The 20,359-nt window shown below is 45.0% G+C and overlaps 1 protein-coding gene across 3 annotated transcripts in view; it reads right to left on the bottom strand.

Annotated features, from left to right (window-relative positions):
• Positions 1–20,359, bottom strand: part of loxl3 (lysyl oxidase like 3) — a 58,223-nt gene that overhangs the window by 5,126 nt on the left and 32,738 nt on the right. For 2 of the 3 annotated variants that reach the window (XM_008123294.2, XM_062981911.1), the window contains 5 exons: positions 10,130–10,341; positions 2,255–2,314; positions 1,562–1,799; positions 1,214–1,394; positions 789–943 (listed from right to left, as the gene is read on the bottom strand). In XM_008123294.2, coding sequence (XP_008121501.1) covers positions 789–943; positions 1,214–1,394; positions 1,562–1,799; positions 2,255–2,314; positions 10,130–10,341 — 846 coding nt within the window. The remainder of the gene's footprint in view (positions 1–788; positions 944–1,213; positions 1,395–1,561; positions 1,800–2,254; positions 2,315–10,129; positions 10,342–20,359) is intronic. The other variant, XM_008123295.2, reaches the window with a different exon arrangement.

Genomic DNA, 20,359 nt, shown 5'->3' with positions numbered 1-20,359 from the left:
GTAGTTCAGTCTTTGATTGTGCCTGCACCTGAGGTTAGTGGGGATTCTGGACCTGCAGGCCAGCCTGATGCTGCTGGGGATTCTGGGCCTACAGACCAGCAGGAGAGTCCGCAAGAGATTTTAAGTCCTGAAATTGAGCAGTCTCTGTCTGAAGGCCACACTCCAGAAAGACAGTTTGCTAGGAAAGCAAGGTCAGAAGCAGAGATGAGCTCAGAGGAGGAGATTCCAGGTGCTCAGTCTAATGAGCGGTTAGATAGGAGATTTACATTTTGTCAACACAGGGCAGCTCAACAGAGTTTGCAAAGGCCAAGACGCTTGTTAGCCAAAAAGTCCTTATCAGTATCTTAGGAGAGAAGGCATGATTTTCTGTCTATATTAGCAAGACCAAAAGGCTTTTTTTGCCATTCTGGTCAACGTTGGCTTTTAAGGATACATCTCTTGCCAAGTCAAACCTGCTAAGGGATTTCTAGTTCCATGTTTCCTGTTGCTCATATTTCATGCTTCCAGGTTCTAAGAATTGTTCCTGAATCTCATCTTGTGGATTTATTCCTGGGTTTTGATGCTTGTACTTCTTGTACTTTGAATTCTGCAGACTATTTCTGACATTTTGACTTTGTTTTTATTCTATTTTGCTGATCTGCTTTTCATATATATTCATCAACAAACTGCTTTGCTATTGTGTTAAGTACAGAGGTGCTTCCCAGCCTTGGAGTACAACAGCTGGCTCCTTTAAGGAATGGCTGGATATTTGCCCATCCCTCCCAGAGTAGAACCCCTCCACGCCTCACCATGGTTTCGTAGCCCATGTAAGGGATGTTGCAGCGAACGGCAGCGTCCTCTGAGTGTTTGCAGCCCTCCTGGGTGATGTTCTTGTGAGGGCAGCTCCACAGGGACTTCTCGGAACCCAGGCACTGAACCTCATTCATGTAGATCTCGCCGAATCCTGCCAGGAATCAATGGGTGACATCATGCGTGTGTGTGGAAAGGTGCTCTCTACCCAAACCTCTGATGCACCCATGGCTCTTGTCCTACCTTTCTGCATATCAGGGGCAGTGAGGTGCTGCCCAATGGGAGCCCCACTGCCATGCAGAAGTTTCTGTATGATGGGTAAAGAGGTGGAAGCAGGGACCTTCCTCAGACCCCTTGGAAGCCTCTGCAGAAAGAAGGGGGAGAGGAGTGTGCAGCGCACCAGGCCCGGCATCCCCGTGCTCACCTTGGCCCATGCGTGCCCCTGTCAGGGCCTCCTTGGCGCTACCAAAGCCCAGCTCACGGCAAACCACACTGGCCGAGATTAGGTTCCAGCGGTCGTCACAGACGGTGCCCCACTCGCCGTTCTTCAGCACCTCGACCCGACCCTCGCCAGGTTTGGCACCCGCTTTCAGGCGCACACATTGCTGTGGGTTAGCACAAAGAGGTGGTGAGCAAGAGACTGTAGCCGCCCAAAGATGCCACTCCGCTCCACCCTCACCTCCACTTTGGAGTTCTGCAGAACTCGTGCATCCGCTGGCCAGGAGAGGTGCAAAGGAAGCCTTGATGCGCACCCTCCTGCCCACCCACTCACCTGCCTGTCGTTCTGCTGCTGCTGCCGCCTCTTCTTCTTCGCCTGTGGATTGCTGCCGGCGGCAAAGAGGGGCCCGGGCACACAGCTGACGATGGCAGGCATCCCACCCTTGCAGGCTCCGGTGTTGTTGCCCTTGTAGAACTCGAAGGAGCAAAGGGAGAGGTGGACCTCGTTCCCGGTGCATGCGACCGAGTGCAGGCGGAAGTTCAGCTGGTTCTGCTGGCGCTCCAGGGACAGCCTGTGAGAGAGGGGTCAGATGGGTCCAATGAGGCATGCAGAGGGAAACGGAGTGGGGCTGGGCTGCGGCCACAGATGCCCACTGAGCCCACAGTCCTTCCGCGGTTGCTCATGTTTTCAGTGACTGAGCGTGAGGCTCACAGGGGCTCAATTGTACATCATTGCCTCTGGATCGTGTCCATCAAGGTCTGTTCAACAGGCCTTGAGAGGCGGAGGTGGTTCATCAGCCCACAACTCTGGTCAGATGTGCAGCCCTGGTTCGGCCCCTAACACCCCAGAAGAGGCTTTGTCCAGTTGCACCCCATGGACCCCCTCCGCTGCCCTCCCCTTCAGCCCCCCCCCCGCCCTCACCCGGTCTGGCCCAGGTCTATGATGGGGAGTGGGCAAGGCCTCCTCTCCCCAAAAGGCTGAGCACAAGACGTGGGGTGGAGGAAGAGGCAGCCGAGGCCATTGTACCTCTTGGTGCCCTTCCAGGCCTCCCTGCGTCTGTCTCTGGGCTGGGGCTTGGAGACCCTCCTGGAAAATAGAAGACAAACATGAAACAGGCCAAGGGTTGTTGCTGGGCTTTTGTGGGGTGGGGTGGGAGATGCTTCTTTGCCAATGCTCCCTTGGATCAGCCCCACCTTCCCAGCCCCCAAGGCCCAAGGAAGAATGCACCTGGAATCCCCTGCAACAAGTAAAGAGACCCTGAATCTGTTCCACCAGAACAAATGGCAGTCAGGTCCAGGTGAGGGTTGGGATTTGAATCCTGATCCTACTGCAATGAGAAAGGGCCCAATCCAAGGGGGCTGCAATCTGAGAATGGCCGTTGGGAAGGCGTCCTTGGGGCTCAAGCCACTGGATCTTAGCTGGGCACAGTCAGAAAGACCCCTGCCTGGGTGCTGGACCTTGGCCCAGTTTGACCAGGACAGCCTTGTTAGCTGTAGCTGAATGTGGTCTGATGGCCACTGCTGGAGGGTCTTGTTGCCCATCCCTAGTCTGGTATTTTGGGAAGAGAGAGAAACGCTGTCTTCCTACGGTTCCCTCTGACTCCGCCAGGTGTGAGTGCACTTGATTTTTAAAAGTATGAAAAGGAGCATTCCTGAAGACCATATCATGGAATCATAGACTTGGAAGGGACCTCTAAAGGGCCGTCTTCCTTCAAGGAAGGAGAGCTGCTGCTGATGGAGGGCCTTGTTGCCCATCCCTAGTCTCTGCCAAAGACCCTCCTTGTTGTGACTCAGCCACAGCATAGCCAGAGTGAGGATGAAGAAGGGGATTCTGGGTTTCAGATACAAGAGCTAGATGAGGGGATGCAGGATGAATTTCAGGAGGATGGCATGGGAATCATGCAGGCTGATTCAGGGGCTCAAGAACTGCAGCTTGAGCAGAATGAACTGTTGACCCCACAGACCATAGATAACAGCCAGCATGACATTCCCATGGGAATTAATGAGCAAGAGATGTCTCAAGCCCAAGCTCCGGTTCAGGTGCTAGATAATGAAGACCTTGAATTATCTAGGGTGGACCGGCTGTTATGGAAGGGAGTTCAGCCTCGTAGGAGTGAGAGATTGGCAGTAAGCGAGAGGCCTCCACAGGAAAGAGAAATGCCTTTCTGGGGTGCTTTTAAAAGTGTGTGTTGGGGAATAGATTTTTGTCTAAGCAAATCCTCGCTTCATCTGTGTGGATGTTTCTGCTTCATGCCTAGAGAAGATTTCTGATCTTGGATCTTGGAAACCTTTTGCCTTTGTTCTTTGGGATCTATCGTTTACTGTTTTGGCTATGGACTTGTGGATTATTATGGCTTATGACTATTGGATTTCTATTGACTTTTTAACTGCCTGCTTTGATTTATATCTGCTTTTGCTCAATAAAACTACAAAAGACAATCTCCCATGTGTGATTGGTGTCTATAGCAAGGTGAACTATTCTGAGGTGCGACACTCCTGGTATTTTGGGAGGAGAGAGCAACCCTCTCTTCCTCTGGCTCCCTCTCACTCCTCCAGTTGTGCCAACCTAAGCCCAGTTCCTGGTCCCCCGAACGGTTTCAAGTGTGGGAGTAAAAGGAATAGGAAGCAAGGTGCTGTCAATTGAGGACAGCTGGGCAGTGCCCACACGGTCGGAGTGAGAGAGCGATGCCCGCGTGGCAGTCCCAGGGTGCCAAGGCTGCCTTGCCATGTGCCGCTGCTGTTGCATGCTCTGGAAAACTCATCTTGCTTCTAAAAACTCCGCTGGGCAAAGTGGCAAAGCAGAGGACACTGGGGGCTTTGTCTCCCCACTCAAACTGCCTGGGCCCCCTTCCCTCCCTCCCTCCCTCCTGCCTCTCAGCCGGCTGCTTCTCATGGGGCGAGGAAGAAGGTCATCTGCAGAGCTGGGGAACCCCAGATCTCCCTTGGCATGGACTTGGCACGGCCTTTCCTGTCCAAGGCTTGCTCTTGCTGTGGCCTGCCCTCCCCATCCCCATCCATTCCATGCCCCTTGGACCCCTCTTTGCCCCTTGCTTTGTGCATCCTGAGGTTCCCTTGTGGGGGGAGCATCAAGGCCTGGGAGGAGAGCTGCTCTTCAGTCCAAGGGCCAGCTCAGCCCTGGCCCAACACAGCCACTGCTCCCTCCCTGCAAAGGCTCAGCTCCCAATGGGGCAGGGGCTGGGAACCAATGGGTTGGGGGTCTCCTAGAGAATGAGAAACACTAAGGAATGGTTGTATGTCTTTCGGGCTGCGTGGCCATGTTCCAGAAGTATTCTCTCCTGACGTTTCGCCCACATCTATGACAGGCATCCTCAGAGGTTGTGAGGCATGGATAAACTGGGCAAGGAAGGAAAAAAATATATATCTGTGGAGAGTCCAGGTGTGACAAGAGTCCTTTGTCAGTTGGAAACCAGCGTTAATGTTTCAGTTAATCGCCCTAATTAGCATTAGAAAGGTTTGTCTCTTGCCTGGGGAGCATCCTTTGTTAAGAGGCATTAGCCGTCCTTGGGGCTCCTCTGCCCTCAGAGTGTTGCTTCCCATCTACTGTTTTGATTTTTGAGTTTTTTAATACTAAGCCCAAGGAATGGCTTGGGGGCTTTTAGAAGGAGCAGCATGGTTGAGTTTGTACTCCTACTCATTGCTTCCAGGAGACAACAACGTTCAAGTCTCTTTTTTAGAGAGAAAAGGTGGGATACATTAATATTTTTTCATCATGTTGGAAGCGAATTGAGAATATACTGCAAGTCGCTTCTGGTGTGTGAGAATCGGCCATCTACAGAGACATTGACAGATGTGTTGCTGTCATGTGGGAGGCTTCTCTCATGTCCCCACATGGAAGCTGGGGCTGACAGACGGGAGCTCACTCCGTCTCGTGGATTTGAACCGCTGACCTTCAGATCTTTAGGTCAGCAGTTCAGCCGGCACAAGGGTTTAACCCATTGCACCTCCGCGGCTCCTACAATAATAATAACAATAACACTACGTAACTCAATTTTTGTTCCTGGGTTACAAACGTCACTTCCTAATTGGCTCTATCATAAAAACATGGGAAAACATGCAGCACATTTTGTTAAAGTTTTTCAATGAATATTTCATCATTAAGTCTCAACCAATTCAACATAGTTTGTGCCACAAAAAATAAAGTTTCTGGAGTAGAACAACTACTTTCAAAGAAAGGACTGAATAATTAAACAGGAAATAACACTTACAAACCAGGAACAGAACATTCTTCAAATTTTGTTACATGGTGTAATAATAATAGAAGAGAGACTGGGTTGCTGTGAGTTTTCTGGGCTTTATGGCCATGTTCCAGAAGCATTCTGTCCTGACGTTTCTCCCACATCTATGGCAGGCATCCTCAGAGGTTGTGAGTTCTGTGGGAAACTAGGCCAGCGGGGTTTATATATCTGTGGTATGATGTCCAGGGTGGGAGAGAGAAAGAACTCTTGTCTGTTGGAGGTGTGTGATTAACCTTGAATACACTTGCAGCTTCAACGCCTGGCTGCTTCTTGCCAGGGGGAATCCTTTGCTGGGAGGTGTTAGGAGAGAATGCTTCTGGAACATGGCCGTACAGCCCCAAAAACCCACAACAACCCAGTGATTATGGACATGAAAGCCTTCAACAACACAAAGAGGGGAGGGTCTTTGAAAGATTGCAGGCCCTGTTTGTGGATTTTTTTCTCCCTGCTCAAAAGGAAGAACCAACCAAACCCAGCATCCAAAGGGCTCCACAGTCACCTACGTATCCACCACCAGGACACTTCACCTGGAAGACAATCATACTTGGACAACAGGGGATCACCTAAGTAAGTAAGGGGCCGGGCTGTGGCGCAGGCTGGTGAGCAGCCTGCTGCATTAAATCACTCTGACCATGAGTTCGAGGCTAGCCCGTGGCGGGGTGAGCACCCGTCAATTAAAAATTAAAAATAGCCCCTGCTCGTTGATGACCTAGCAACCCGAAAGATAGTTGCATCTATCAAGTAGGAAATAAGGTACCACTTATAAAAAGTGGGGAGGCAAGGTTAACTAATTTACGGCATTGGAATGAGGAAGTGCCGTCAGAGTGGATGATGAAGCAGCTGCTCCCCTCTGTGGCCAGAATCGAACATCCCCTCAGGAGAATGTTAAATTGCCTCTGCGTCTGTCTGTCTCTGTCTCGGTTCTATGTGTATATGGGCATTGAATGTTTGCCCTATATGTATATAATGTGATCCGTCCTGAGTCCCCTTTGGGGTGAGAAGGGCGGAATATAAATACTGTAAATAAATAAATAAGTAATGTGCTGCTTTATCAGGCAATGAAATGTTGAAATCAATCTAGGCTGTTAGAAATGCCTTCTGTGTTAGTTTTCGGCAAGGCATTTCAGTAACTATGGAGTTAATAAGAACCTGCTTTGATTGACGTATCACAGGACCAATGGGGTCAAGTTTGTTTGACCGGGACTTCCTTCTTGGTCTGTGGAATGCAGGGGAGTGTTGTCTGTTAGAGTGTGTTTGGCTTGAGCATTCTCTGGAGATGGACTATGAACGCTATGCTCTGTAGCGGAGGAGACACAGCCATGTGTCCGGGATTTATTGTGAATAACTGCAACTGTAAATAGTTATGTAAATAAAGTTAAACAACAGTTAAACAACTGACTCTTCGCCTGCTGGAGTGTTTGTTGACCAGTGCTGATTCTCCGCATGGGAAAACAGCCTGGAGAAGGAGGTGAGACCGGGATGATGTTTTTGGAACCCACTCTGCACGGCAACCAGGGTCTCACCCCAGCGTCGTCACCGCTGACAACCCATAGGTGGGAAAAACAATGTGCATGGAGCCCACTCCCACCCTTCCAAGCAAGCTGCTCAAGCCAAGCCCCCTCCCCTGGCACCCTTTTCCCAGGTGAACCTCATGCCCTCAAGACCAATGGGGCCGGCCCATTGGTGAGACTGCTGCCCATCCATCTGGATAGAGGCATGAAGCGAGAAAGGGAGAGCATGAGCATGCATGTGGGGCCGCCTGGCCAGTCTGGGGATGAGGTTCTCCATCTCCAACATCCTCTGGGTGGATTCGTAGCCAACAAATCCAGCCAAGTGGGGCGGCTCAGCCCGATCTCTGGGATGCGGGCAGGAGCGGGGCCGGGCCTTGGTGGCAACGGTGCCAGCGGAGAGTTGCCTGGGGCAACTAGCTGGACCATTAGCAGGGCCACCCTGGCCGGCCCGTTACCTCTTGGAGGGCTTTGGGGGCAGCGGGCGCCTCTTCCTCCTGTTCTTGCTTTGGCTTCGGGGGGCTGCCTTGGCCGCTCGCTTGAATCGCCTAGAGAGGAAAGCCAACAGCCTCTTCAGGACACAGTGATGGTGGTAGTCAGAGGCGGTTCTACCACCAGGCAAACTAGGCATTTGCCTGTGGCGCCATGTTGTTGGGGGCGCCATCGAGGCAACTCCTGTCTCCTGCGGCAGAAAGGAACCTAGGAAGACAATATGGTTTTTGGGAAGCCTGTGAAGTAAGTATTGCTTATCTTACCTAACTTGGGTGAATTAATTTAATGCATACACACTTATTTAATTGAATATTCATTTTCTACTGTTATTTTTTAATTTATGGAGCTTGTTTTAATTCATGGGTGAGCCACTTTTGGCCCCATTTATGAAAAGGAGGGAAATTGTTAAATAAGTCCTAGTACCTTCATTTATAAGTAGATTTTCCCACGGATTAAAGTTTTAACACCTGTATACAACTATTTAGTTTAGCAGAGATATAGAATCTACACTTTCTAATGGATGTGCAAGGCAGTAATGAATGTCCAGCACTTCTGGAAAATGCCAGTTTGAAAAAATCTGACATACATTGTCAGAAATAGTTGTACTGATTCAGACTACTGGGTCATCCAACTCAGCCTCCTCCTCCTCCTCTGTAGGAAGTCTAGGAAGCAAGGCAAGTGGGGCTTCCTCCCTGGGGGCATCCTTGGTTGGGGGGGGGTGTTAATTGGCCCTGATTGCTTCCTGTCTGGGTTTCCTATTTTCAGAGTGTTGTTTATTTAAGCTTTTCCTTAATCCCTCCTTATTATCCAACATTTTTGCTTATCCAACACTTTTATTTTTCAGTGATAGTTTTTTTTTGGGGGGGGGGGGGACCAAAATTTCTCTTCGCCTACACTAGAAAATTACCTTGGACCGGCTCTGGTGGTAGTGAGCAGCCGGGGATGATGGGCTTTGTCATGAACGGTCCTGCTCACTTGAGTTTCCAAATCCTGTGCCGATAGAGGCACCTGATGCACTCTTTTCCAGGACAACTTTGCTAAACGTGCGCTGCAAGCCCACTCATGTCTCACCCCTCCACACCAACATCATTTGTTGCCCTCCAGGACTAGATAGTGAGGAAACTGGAAAGCCCTATAAGAAAAAAATGGGTTCCCAAGGGCTTGAACTAACAAGTGTCCACTAGTGGAATAATAACAATGTATTAGACATCATTAAACATTGTATTATGTACAATAAATGAATAGAAATTTCAGATAAATGGTAACAAATGACAATCAGACAGTTGCATTCACATCATGATCAATGGTAGTTACATTCACAATGGAGTAAACTTTCTTGTTTACTTTCTTGTTTCTTCATAAAAGATGAGTAGACCCCTGATGCACAACCGGTTTCGACTACTATAGTCTTCGTCTGGTAGCAGGGTCTGCAAATATGGGGTAACATTAATACAATTGTACAAAGTGTTTTCTGGCTTCTGGTATTTCAAGAATCAAGACAACTTCTAGAATCTGGACCCGAAGTGACTCAGGGCTATGGTTCAAATCTTCAAAATGCTTGTAAAAAATAGAATCAATAGAATGGTTTCTGATCTTGCTTTTATGTTCTGTAATTCGAAGTTTGATTTCCCTGCCTGTCTGACCGATATATATTAGTGGACATGAACAAGTGATAGCAAAAATAACCTCTTTAGTGGTACAGGTAACAAAATGATGTATTTTATATTCAAAATTGGTGTTATGATTCTTGAAGAACTTGGCCTGTACAAATTGTGGGCATATGGAGCAGGGTCGACATGCAAAGTTACCCACCAGATTGGATTTTATGAAATGTTGTTTCGGATCTATATCAGAATGTATTAAAATATCCCTAATGTTCTGTGTTCTCCTATTGTCAATTTTACTAAGCCAGAAAACACTTTGTACAATTGTATTAATGTTACCCAATATTTGCAGACCCTACTACCAGACGAAGACTATAGGTAGTCGAAACCGGTTGTGCATCAGGGGTCTACTCATCTTTTATGAAGAAACAAGAAAATTAACAAAAACCTTTACTCCATTGTGAATGTAACTACCATTCATCATACTGTGAATGCAACTGTCAGATTAGAGATTAGTTCGGTCTAAAGACCAAAATTTGCTTGAAGTCCCTAACATCCGGACCTATCATTTGTCTTCTACTAGGCAGAGAGCCTTCTCGATTGTAGCCCCTTATTTATGGAATGCCTTGCCGGTTGAAATTTGAACTACCCGAGACCTACTTGCCTTTCGGAAAGCCTGTAAAACCTTTCTCATCTGACAAGCCTTCGAAGGGTGAAACTTGGGTCTATGTCTGTTCTTATTGTTATCTAAAGCTAACTGTATTGTTTTATCTATTTTGTAAACCGCTCCGAGCCAAATTGGGAGTAGCGGTATACAAGCCCAATAAATAAATAAATAATTTTTTTAAAATTATTTAAAAATCTGAAATGTATATTCATTTATTGTACATAATACAATGCTTAATGATATTTAATACATTGTTATTATTCCATCAGTGGAAACTGGAAAGCCCTTCCCCCCCCCCCCAAAAAAAAAAAAAACCACAGCCACATACGCACTCTGGATGTATGCACGGCCATGCCTGCGCATTCCCTGACTCACTTGTAGAAGTTGCGGTTGACCTTCTTCTCCGCCGGGAAGCCCAGCATGCCGCAGACCACGCGGCTGTTCCGGCTGCTCCAGTTCTCGTCGCAGATCTGGGCCCAGGCGTTGCGGTGGCGCACCTCCACGATGCCCTCGGCCACCGGGAGCGGGCGCTTGGCGTGCGAGACCACCGTGCGCAGGCGCACCTCCTCCAGCTGGTTCTGTTCCGTCTGCAGGGAAGGAAGGAAGGAAGGAAGGAAGGAAGGAAGGAAGGAAGGAAGGAAGGAAGGAAGGAAGGGGAGGGCAATGGTCAGCCCCACAAGCAGCCCACCCGTGGACCCCCAGGCAGGTGCTGTGGCCCTGGTTACCTACCCCTACCCTCCTCTCCTTTCATGGCTCTTCCAGCAGGCCTTCAATAACTGATCCAGTAAGGGTTGTTGAATGTCTTTTGGGCTGTGTGGCCATGTTCCAGAAGTATTCTCTCCTGACGTTTCGCCCACATCTATGGCAGGCATCCTCAGAGGTTGTGAGGTATGGATAAACTAAGTAAGGAAAGGAAAGAATATATATCTGTGTAGAGTCCAGGGTGTGGCAAGAGTCCTTTCTCACTGGGAAGCCAGCATTAATGTTTCAGTTAATCAGCCTAATTAGCATTGGAAAGGTTTTGTCTCTTGCCTGGGGGCATCCTTTGTTCAGTCATTCGCTGTGGACAAGTCTACATAGGGATCACCAAACGCAGCTTTGCCCAAACAAGAGTCAAAGAACATGAAAGGCACTGCAGACTCACTCAACCAGAGAAATCAGCCACAGCAGAGCATTTGATGAACCAGCCTGGACACAGGATATTATTTGAGAACACAAAAATGCTGGACCACTCCAACAACTATCATGTCAGACGACACAGAGAAGCCAATGAAATCCACAAGCATGTGGACAACTTCAACAGAAAGGGGAAAAATATGAAAATGAACAAAATCTGAATACCAGTATTACAAAACTCCAAAATCAAAACAGTAGATGGGAACCAACACTCTGAGGGCAGCTAATGACTGAACAAAGGACGCTCCCAGGCAAGAGACAAAACCTTTCCAATGCTAATTAGGGTGATTAACTGAAACATTAATGCTGGCTTCCCAGTGACAAAGGACTCTTGCCACACCCTGGACTCTACACAGATATATATTCCTGTCAGGACCCAGGCTGCAGAGCACCAATAACCTTACACAGAGGCCAGTCTCTATCTAATATCTTTATTAAAGAAATATATAAAATCAATAAAAACAAGTGAAGAATAAAGTTCAGAAGCAGACCTTTCAGATGAGGTCAAATATAGTCCAGAAATGTATTGTCCAATATAAGATATTAGAGTTCAAAGTTTTAATCCACTTGACCGAAACACACACTTTGCCAAGCAATAGTGTGGGGAAATAACAGAGTCTTTAAAGTCCAATGAAGCTTGACAACAAGGCTGGAAATAAACTTGATTCTTGACTAGATCCGTGACTGGAGACAAGACAAAACATGAAGCATGAAGCAGGGTCCGTGGTAAAAACGCAAGGCAGGGCAAGGCTTGAAGCTTGATCCGGGAAGCAAGGAACTGGGATTACGAAGTCCACACACGATCTCTCTCCTCAAGCTGATCAATTGACTCCGCAAAGTATTCCTTGCGACAAGCACCTATATTGGGTCTCGTTTTCCCGTCAACAGAACTCTTTCCCTAGAGAACGAGAAGCGAAACCCAACTCTGTCCAGATGCATGACTCCTTAGAATTTCCCAAGGGAAGCAGACCTAATCAGCCATTTGTTTGGCAGCGATTCTGCGATTAGCCTCCCTGACTCCCCTATCTTTAGTATAATTTTCCCTCCTGGAAAACGGGGGGGAGTTCTGCCCAAGGCCTGTTTGACTGAATTCTTGAGGGCAAACGTCAACATCCTGCAGGTGAAGAGACTCCGGCTCTTGCTGAACCGGCGAAAATCCCATGTTTTCCTCTTCGTCTGCCACAATAGTACTAGGAACAGGACTACAAGGCCCATGAGTCATCACAATTCCTTCCTTTCCTTACTTAGTTTATCCATACCTCACAACCTCTGAGGATGCCTGCCATAGATGTGGGCGGAACGTCAGGAGAGAATGCTTCTGGAACATGGCCACACAGCCCGAAAGACATACAACAACCCTGTGATCCCGGCCATGAAAGCCTTCGACAACACATTGATCCAGTAAGTCTGACCTGTTGCATTTCCAATAATAGTCCCGTATTTACACCTCTTCCAGCACCTTGAAGAGTGCAGTGCGTAGCATTAACTCGTGAGTCTACGCATCTTTTGTGAAGAAACAAGAAAGTAAACAAGAAAGTTTACTCCGTTGTGAATGTAACTACCATTCATCATACTGTTAATGCAACAGTTTGATGGTGCTGTGGCTCTGGTTACTTTGGTCCATCCCTCAGGGGGTGGGCTACACCAGGGCTTCTTAAACCTCTTCCATTTGTGACCCCTTTTGGCCCAAGACATTGGTATGTGATCCCAGGCATAAAGGTATGTGAAATAGGTACAAAAACATTGACTCATGACAAACCAGCCTTTGCAAAATTTGCTAAACAGCATAATTTTCCTTTTTTTCTGGAGTACAGCTTGAAGCATCTTCTGCAGAGTCTACATCAGGGGTCCTCAAACTTTCAGAGCAGAGGGCCGGTCCACAATCCTTCAGACTGTTGAGGGGCCAAGTTATCATTTTTTTAAAAAACCGAACAAATTCCTATGCACACTGCACATATCTTATTTGTAGTGCAAAACAACAACAATAACAATGAAAGACCAATACAATATTTAAAAATGAAAATAATTTTAACCAACCCAAACCTATCAGGATTTCAATAGGAAGTGTGAGCCTGCTTCTGGCCAATGAGATAGTCAGGTTAATTAGGATTGTTGTTGTTGTGTGCCTTCAAGTCATTTCAGACTCTGGGCGAGCCTAAGTCCAAAATTATTTATTTATTCAATGTGTTGTCGAAGGCTTTCATGGCCGGGATCACAGGGTTGTTGTATGTCTTTCGGGCTGTGTGGCCATGTTCCAGAAGCATTCTCTCCTGCCATAGATGTGGGCGAAACGTCAGGAGAGAATGCTTCTGGAACATGGCCACACAGCCCGAAAGACATACAACAACCCTATTTATTTATTCATTTACTACATTTATTTACTACATTTATATCCCACCCTTCTCACCCCAAAGGGAACTCAGAGCAGCTGTATGTACATACAATATATTATTAGCATAGCACAATATTAGCATTATACTATATTGAACTACACCACTATACTGTAATACTATATGTAATATATAACATATAATTAATATTATTATATGGTATTACTATTAGTATTATATTGTATAACATAAGATTATTATCAATATTATATGTATATACAATATATTATATTATTAGCATAGCACAATATTAGCATTATATATTACTATATTGAACTATATCACTATACTGTAATATTATATGTAATATATAACATATAATTAATATTATTATATGGTATTATAATTAGTATTATATTGTATAAATGATAATATTATTATCAATGTCATATGTATATACTATATATTATATTATTAAAACTGATATAAAAATATTATATTATAAATGAGGGCGGGGCCAGGTAAATGACCTTGGAGGGCCGCATCCGGCCCCCGGGCCTTAGTTTGGGGACCCCTGCTCTACATTATTACTACTACTACTACTACCCTGTTTCCCCTAAAATAAGACATCCCCAGAAAATAAGATCTAGTAGAGGTTTTGCTGAATTGCTAAATATAAGGCATCCTCCAAAAGTAAGACCTAGCAAAGTTTTTGTTTGGAAGCATCCCCGTTGAACAGAACACCAGAGCATGCAGGATTGGTAAATGTACGTACCATAGAGTGTTGTGCATGGAAATATTGGTAGTAAAAAGAAATTCTTAATAGGATTCACAGTTTGTGATGACAACTACTGAACAGTATATAATAAATGTTCATTTTTTTTTTTCAACAATAAATGTGAATTCTTCTTCATGGAAAAATAAGACATCCCCTGAAAATAAGACCTAGAGCATCTTTGGGAGCAAAAATTAATATTAGACACTGTCTTATTTTTGGGGAAACATGGTATCATTATTATTATTGTTATTATTGTTATTATTATTATTATTATTATTACTACAAATATCCCGCTTTATCTCCCGCACAGGAGACTCAAAGCGGCTTGGTTGCTGTGAGTTCTTTGGGCTATATGTTCCAGTAGCATTCTCTCCTGACGTTTCACCTGCATCTGTCGCTAATGGCATCCTTAGAGGTCTGTTGGAAATGAATCAAGGGGAGTGTATATATATCTGAATAATCCAGAGTGGGAAAAATATCACAATTTAATGAAGGATGCCTCCAGGCAAACAACAGCCAAGCCACCCCTATGTAAATACCCCCATCTGCTAGGCTACTCAATGTTAATCAAGCTTGCTAATTGCAACTCGCAAACAGGCAAGGGTTCTTTTTTCCACCCTGGACATCAATCCACAGGTATAATATATATACTCGCTGCCAACAGAACCTCTGAAGATGCCATTAGCCACAGATGTAGGCGAAATGTCAGGAGAGAATGCTGCTGGAACATGGCGATAAACTCACAGCGGCCCAGTGATGCCGGCCCTGAACCCCTTCGACAACTCAAAGCAGCTTAATACAAAAGCATCAACATACAGTTTAAGATATGCAAATATGCAAACATTGCAACAGGATTATAAATGGTAACTTGCTGTGCCCGGCCACATGTTGCTGTGATGTAGTCCAAAGCGGGGTTTTCTTTGTGGCATTCAAGGCGGCCTAAAAAGCATTCCCTTAGGCATGAAGCAGCCAGGCTTTGAAGCTGCAGGGCTATTTTTTGATGGTCACTCCTTGGAAAGTGATGAGTATTGTGGCCAATTTTGGTGTGATTTGGCCCAGTGGTTTTGTTGTTAACTCAGTCCTAATTATGCACATTACATGTTTACATATATACTAGCTGTGCCCAGCCACGCGTTGCTGTGGCAAAGTGGTGGTGGTATTGGTTAAAAATTGTTGTGTAATTTTTATTTGACGTTATTTGTATTTTTAAATTAATTTTATTGTAAGTTATCTTTTTATTTATTATATTTTATTATTTTCTTGTATTCTTTTTAGTTATTTTCTGTTATTATAGTATTTAATTGTATTAATTTTTTAGCGTTTTTAATTATTTTTAGTGTTTTTAATTATTTTTTATTGGGTTGCTGCTAGGAGACCAAGTTGGAGTAGCTTAGCCTTCTAACTGGCAGCAATTGGATAAAAGCAATTATTCCTCTCTCTCTCTAATTAGGACTTTATTTTTCTTTTCTTTTGTTTGTATCAACCTAGAGCCGTGGATGATGGGTTGTGTCGTCAAATTTCGAGGTTGGGGGACCTGTAGTTTTGTTGTTTTGTGGGTCACCGTGATGCCATCACTCTTTTATAGAGTCTCACTTATCCAAGCTAAATAGGCTGGCAGAAGCTTGGATAAGGGAATATCTTGGATAATAAGGAGGGATTAAGGAAAAGCCTATTAAACATCACATTAGGTTATGATTTTACAAATTAAGCACCAAAACATCATGTTAGACAACAAATTTGGCAGAAAAAGTAGTTCAATATGCCGTAATGTTATGTTGTAATTACAGTAGAGTCTCACTTATCCAACATAAACGGGCCAGCAGAATGTTGGATAAGCGAATATGTTGGATAATAAGGAGACATTAAGGAAAAGCCTGTTGAACATCAAATTAGGTTATGATTTTACAAATTAAGCACCAAAACATCATGTTAGACAACAAATTTGGCAGAAAAAGTAGTTCAATATGTAGTAATGCTATGTAGTAATTACTGTATTTACGAATTTAGCACCAAAATATCATGATATATTGAAAACATTGACTACAAAAATGCGTTGGATAATCCAGAACGTTGGATAAGCGAGTGTTGGATAAGTGAGACTCTACTGTACTGTATTTACGAATTTAGCACCAAAATGTCACGAAATATTGAAAACTTTGACTACAAAAATGGCTTGGTTTATCCAGAGGCTTGGATAGGCGAAGCTTGGATGAGTGAGACTCTACTGTATTCCTTTCCCTCTAATTAGGACTTTATTTTTCTTTTCTTTTTGTTGTATCAACCTTGAGGCGTGGATGATGGGTTGTGTTGTCAAATTTCGAGGTTGGGGGGTCTGTAGTTTTGTTGTTTTGTGGGTCGCCGTGATGCCATCACTCTTTTATATATATACTAGCTGTGCCCGGCCACGCGTTGCTGTGGCAAAGTGGTGGTGGTATTGGTTTAAAATTGTTGTGTAATTTTTATTTGACGTTATTTGTATTTTTAAATTAATTTTATTGTAAGTTATCTTTTTATTTATTATATTTTATTATTTTATTGTATTATTTTTTAGTGTTTTTTATTATTTTTTATTGGGTTGCTAGGAGACCAAGTTGGAGGAGCTTTGCCTTCTAACTGGCAGCAATTGGATAAAAGCAATTATTCCTCTCCCTCTAATTAGGACTTTATTTTTCTTTTCTTTTTGTTGTATCAACCTAGAGGCGTGGATGATGGGTTGTGTTGTCAAATTTCGAGGTTGGGGGGCCTGTAGTTTTGTTGTTTTGTGGGTCGCCGTGATGCCATCACTCTTTTATATATACAGTAGAGTCTCACTTATCCAACATAAACCGGCCGGCAGAACGTTGGATAAGCGAATATGTTGGATAATAAGGAGAGATTAAGGAGAAGCCTATTAAACATCAAATTAGGTCATGATTTTACAAATTAAGCACCAGAACATCATGTCTAACAATAAATTTGACAGAAAAAGTAGTTCAATATGCAGTAATGCTATGTAGTAATTACTGTATTTACGAATTTAGCACCAAAATATCATGATGTATTGAAAACATTGACTACAAAAATGCGTTGGATAATCCAGAACGTTGGATAAGTGAGTGTTGGATAAGTGAGACTCTACTGTATGTGTGTGTGTGTGTGTGTATCTATATATATAAAAGAGTGATGGCATCACGGCGACCCACAAAACAACAAAACTACAGGCTCCCCAACCTCGAAATTTGACAACACAACCCATCATCCACGCCTCTAGGTTGATACAACAAAAAGAAAAGAAAAATAAAGTCCTAATTAGAGAGAGAGAGGAATAATTGCTTTTATCCAATTGCTGCCAGTTAGAAGGCTAAGCTCCTCCAACTTGGTCTCCTAGCAACCCAAAAAAATAAATAAATAACAAACACTAAAAAAATTAATACAATAAAATACTATAATAACAGAAAATAACTAAAAATAATACAATAAAATAATAAAATATAATAAATAAAATATAACTTACAATAAAATTAATTAAAAAATTGCAAATAATGTCAAATAAAAATTACACAACAATTTTTAACCAATACCACCACCACTTTGCCACAGCAACGCGTGGCCGGGCATAGCTAGTGTGTGTGTGTGTGTGTGTGTGTGTATGTATGTATGTGTGTGTGTGTATATATATATCCCCCAGTTAAAAACCATTAAAACATGTTCAAAGTTATAGACCACAATAGAGCATGCACTGTTGCAAGACTCTGGTGCTTTTATTATTTCCACACATGGCTCATTTCCCTTTGGCGCAGGCAAGAAGGGCTCTTTGGTTCATGCGAGCCCCTCACCTGCCTTGTATTTGTGTGTGTGTGCATTTGGTGGATAACTGGTAGGATTATTCTCTTTGTAATACCCCACCACCTCCGCCGCCGCCGCCGCCACCCTCCTGTAGCACTGAATTCCACAGGTTAACGATGCCTCATGCGAAGAACCCTTGAGCCCATTTATGGCATTTATGGCTGACTAAGCGTCTCGTCAGCAGGAGCGGCAATTAGCAGCCTTCATGAGATCATTTTCCCTGCTGCTGCTTGAAGATTTTCCTCAATTCCACAGGCATTCGTCCTCTGCGACAGACAGCCAACCAACTTTCCACAAACATGCAACGTAAATGGGAGCCTCGCAGCAGCCAGACCCCGTTTGGGAAGCCAGCCGGCCTGTTTACAAGGAAGCCGCTGCGCAGATTTTCCCGAGGCTGGAAAGAGTCTGGAAGCCTTCCTCGGATGACGGAGGGAAGGAAGGAATGCTGTGGGCGGCCGAGGGAGGAAGGAAGTGCCAGCAATCTCCAAAAAGATGGGCTGGGGACCCAGGAGCACGGCTGCTTCCCAGAGAAAGAAAGGCCAGGCGAGGGGCAGCAAGGGAAGCCCCTTCCTCAGCCTATGGCCAGACCCCGGGCATTGCGTTTCCCTCCAAGAGCTGTGATGCAAATGCCCAGTTACGAGGGTTGAATGAAAAGTAATGCCTCCGCCTTCGTTACTTGGGTTTGGATGGGAATATTTTAATAAATCAAAGGGAGAAATAATCCTTAGAACGTGTTCTCAAAGGCTCTCAAAAGAACGTGTTCACAACCTCTCAAACGTGTTCTCAAGGTTCTCAAAGAACGTGTTCACAACCTCTGAGGATGCCTGCGATAGATGTGGGTGAAACTTCAGGAGAGAATACTTCTGGAACATGGCCAGACAGCCCAGAATACATACAACAACCCAATACTTAGAACTACTATTCACTTTTCCACATAATCACCAGACAATCAGATACATTTCTGCCAACGATGAACAGGTTTTCTGAAGCCGTCACAGAAGATGTCGACACTCTGTTTCCGCAACCGGCGTCTCACAGGACCCATCATGCACAGATCTTCCGATAGCCAAGCAAAGCAATAATGTGACCCTCACGTTCTTGTGAAATGCCGATTATGCTTGAAATTTCTCTCTGAGTGATACGACAATTGTCCTGAATCAATCTGTCCACCTTTTGCTTGTGAAACTCAGTGGTTGTTGTCACAGGACGTCCAACTCTTTGTTTGTCACGCAAGTCAGATGTTCCCACCTCAACATCTTTAAATTTACACATCCAATGATGCACAGGACTCACATCAACACAATCACCATAAACAGCTTGCATTCTCAGATGAATCTCCTTTGGAGTGACACCTTCTGCTGTCAAGAATTCAGTGACTGCATATTGCTTAAGTCGCATTGACCAACCGTCTGTGCAGGGTTCTATACTTTGCACTTTAATAACATACTTCACACTTTAACAACACAACTGTTCAATGCTAAGGCTTCCCCGTCTGCGCAGGGTTCCATACTTCACACTTTAACAACACAACCGTTCAATGCTAAGGCTTCCCCGTCTGCGCAGGGTTCCATACTTCGCATTTTGACAACACAACCGTTCAATGCTAAGGCTTCCCCGTCTGCGCAGGGTTCCATACTTCGCACTTTGACAACACAACCGTTCAATGCTAAGGCTTCCCCGTCTGCACAGGGTTCCATACTTCGCACTTTGACAACACAACCGTTCAATGCTAAGGCTTCCCCGTCTGCACAGGGTTCCATACTTCGCACTTTGACAACACAACCGTTCAATGCTAAGGCTTCCCCGTCTGCTCAGGGTTCCATACTTCGCACTTTGACAACACAACCGTTCAATGCTAAGGCTTCCCCGTCTGCACAGGGTTCCATACTTCGCACTTTGACAACACAACCGTTCAATGCTAAGGCTTCCCCGTCTGCTCAGGGTTCCATACTTCGCACTTTGACAACACAACCGTTCAATGCTAAGGCTTCCCCGTCTGCACAGGGTTCCATACTTCGCACTTTGACAACACAACCGTTCAATGCTAAGGCTTCCCCGTCTGCGCAGGGTTCCATACTTCGCACTTTGACAACACAACCGTTCAATGCTAAGGCTTCCCCGTCTGCGCAGGATTCCATACTTCGCACTTTAACAACACAACCGTTCAATGCTAAGGCTTCCCCATCTGCGCAGGGTTCCATACTTCGCACTTTAACAACACAACCGTTCAATGCTAAGGCTTCCCCATCTGCGCAGGGTTCCATACTTCGCACTTTGACAACACAACCGTTCAATGCTAAGGCTTCCCCGTCTGCGCAGGATTCCATACTTCGCACTTTAACAACACAACCGTTCAATGCTAAGGCTTCCCCATCTGCGCAGGGTTCCATACTTCGCACTTTAACAACACAACCGTTCAATGCTAAGGCTTCCCCGTCTGCGCAGGATTCCATACTTCGCACTTTAACAACACAACCGTTCAATGCTAAGGCTTCC

The sequence above is a fragment of the Anolis carolinensis genome, chromosome 5 (genome assembly GCF_035594765.1).
Source record: "Anolis carolinensis isolate JA03-04 chromosome 5, rAnoCar3.1.pri, whole genome shotgun sequence".
NCBI classification, from domain to species: domain Eukaryota; kingdom Metazoa; phylum Chordata; class Lepidosauria; order Squamata; family Dactyloidae; genus Anolis; species Anolis carolinensis.
This window is presented reverse-complemented; position numbering and strand designations above follow the sequence as displayed.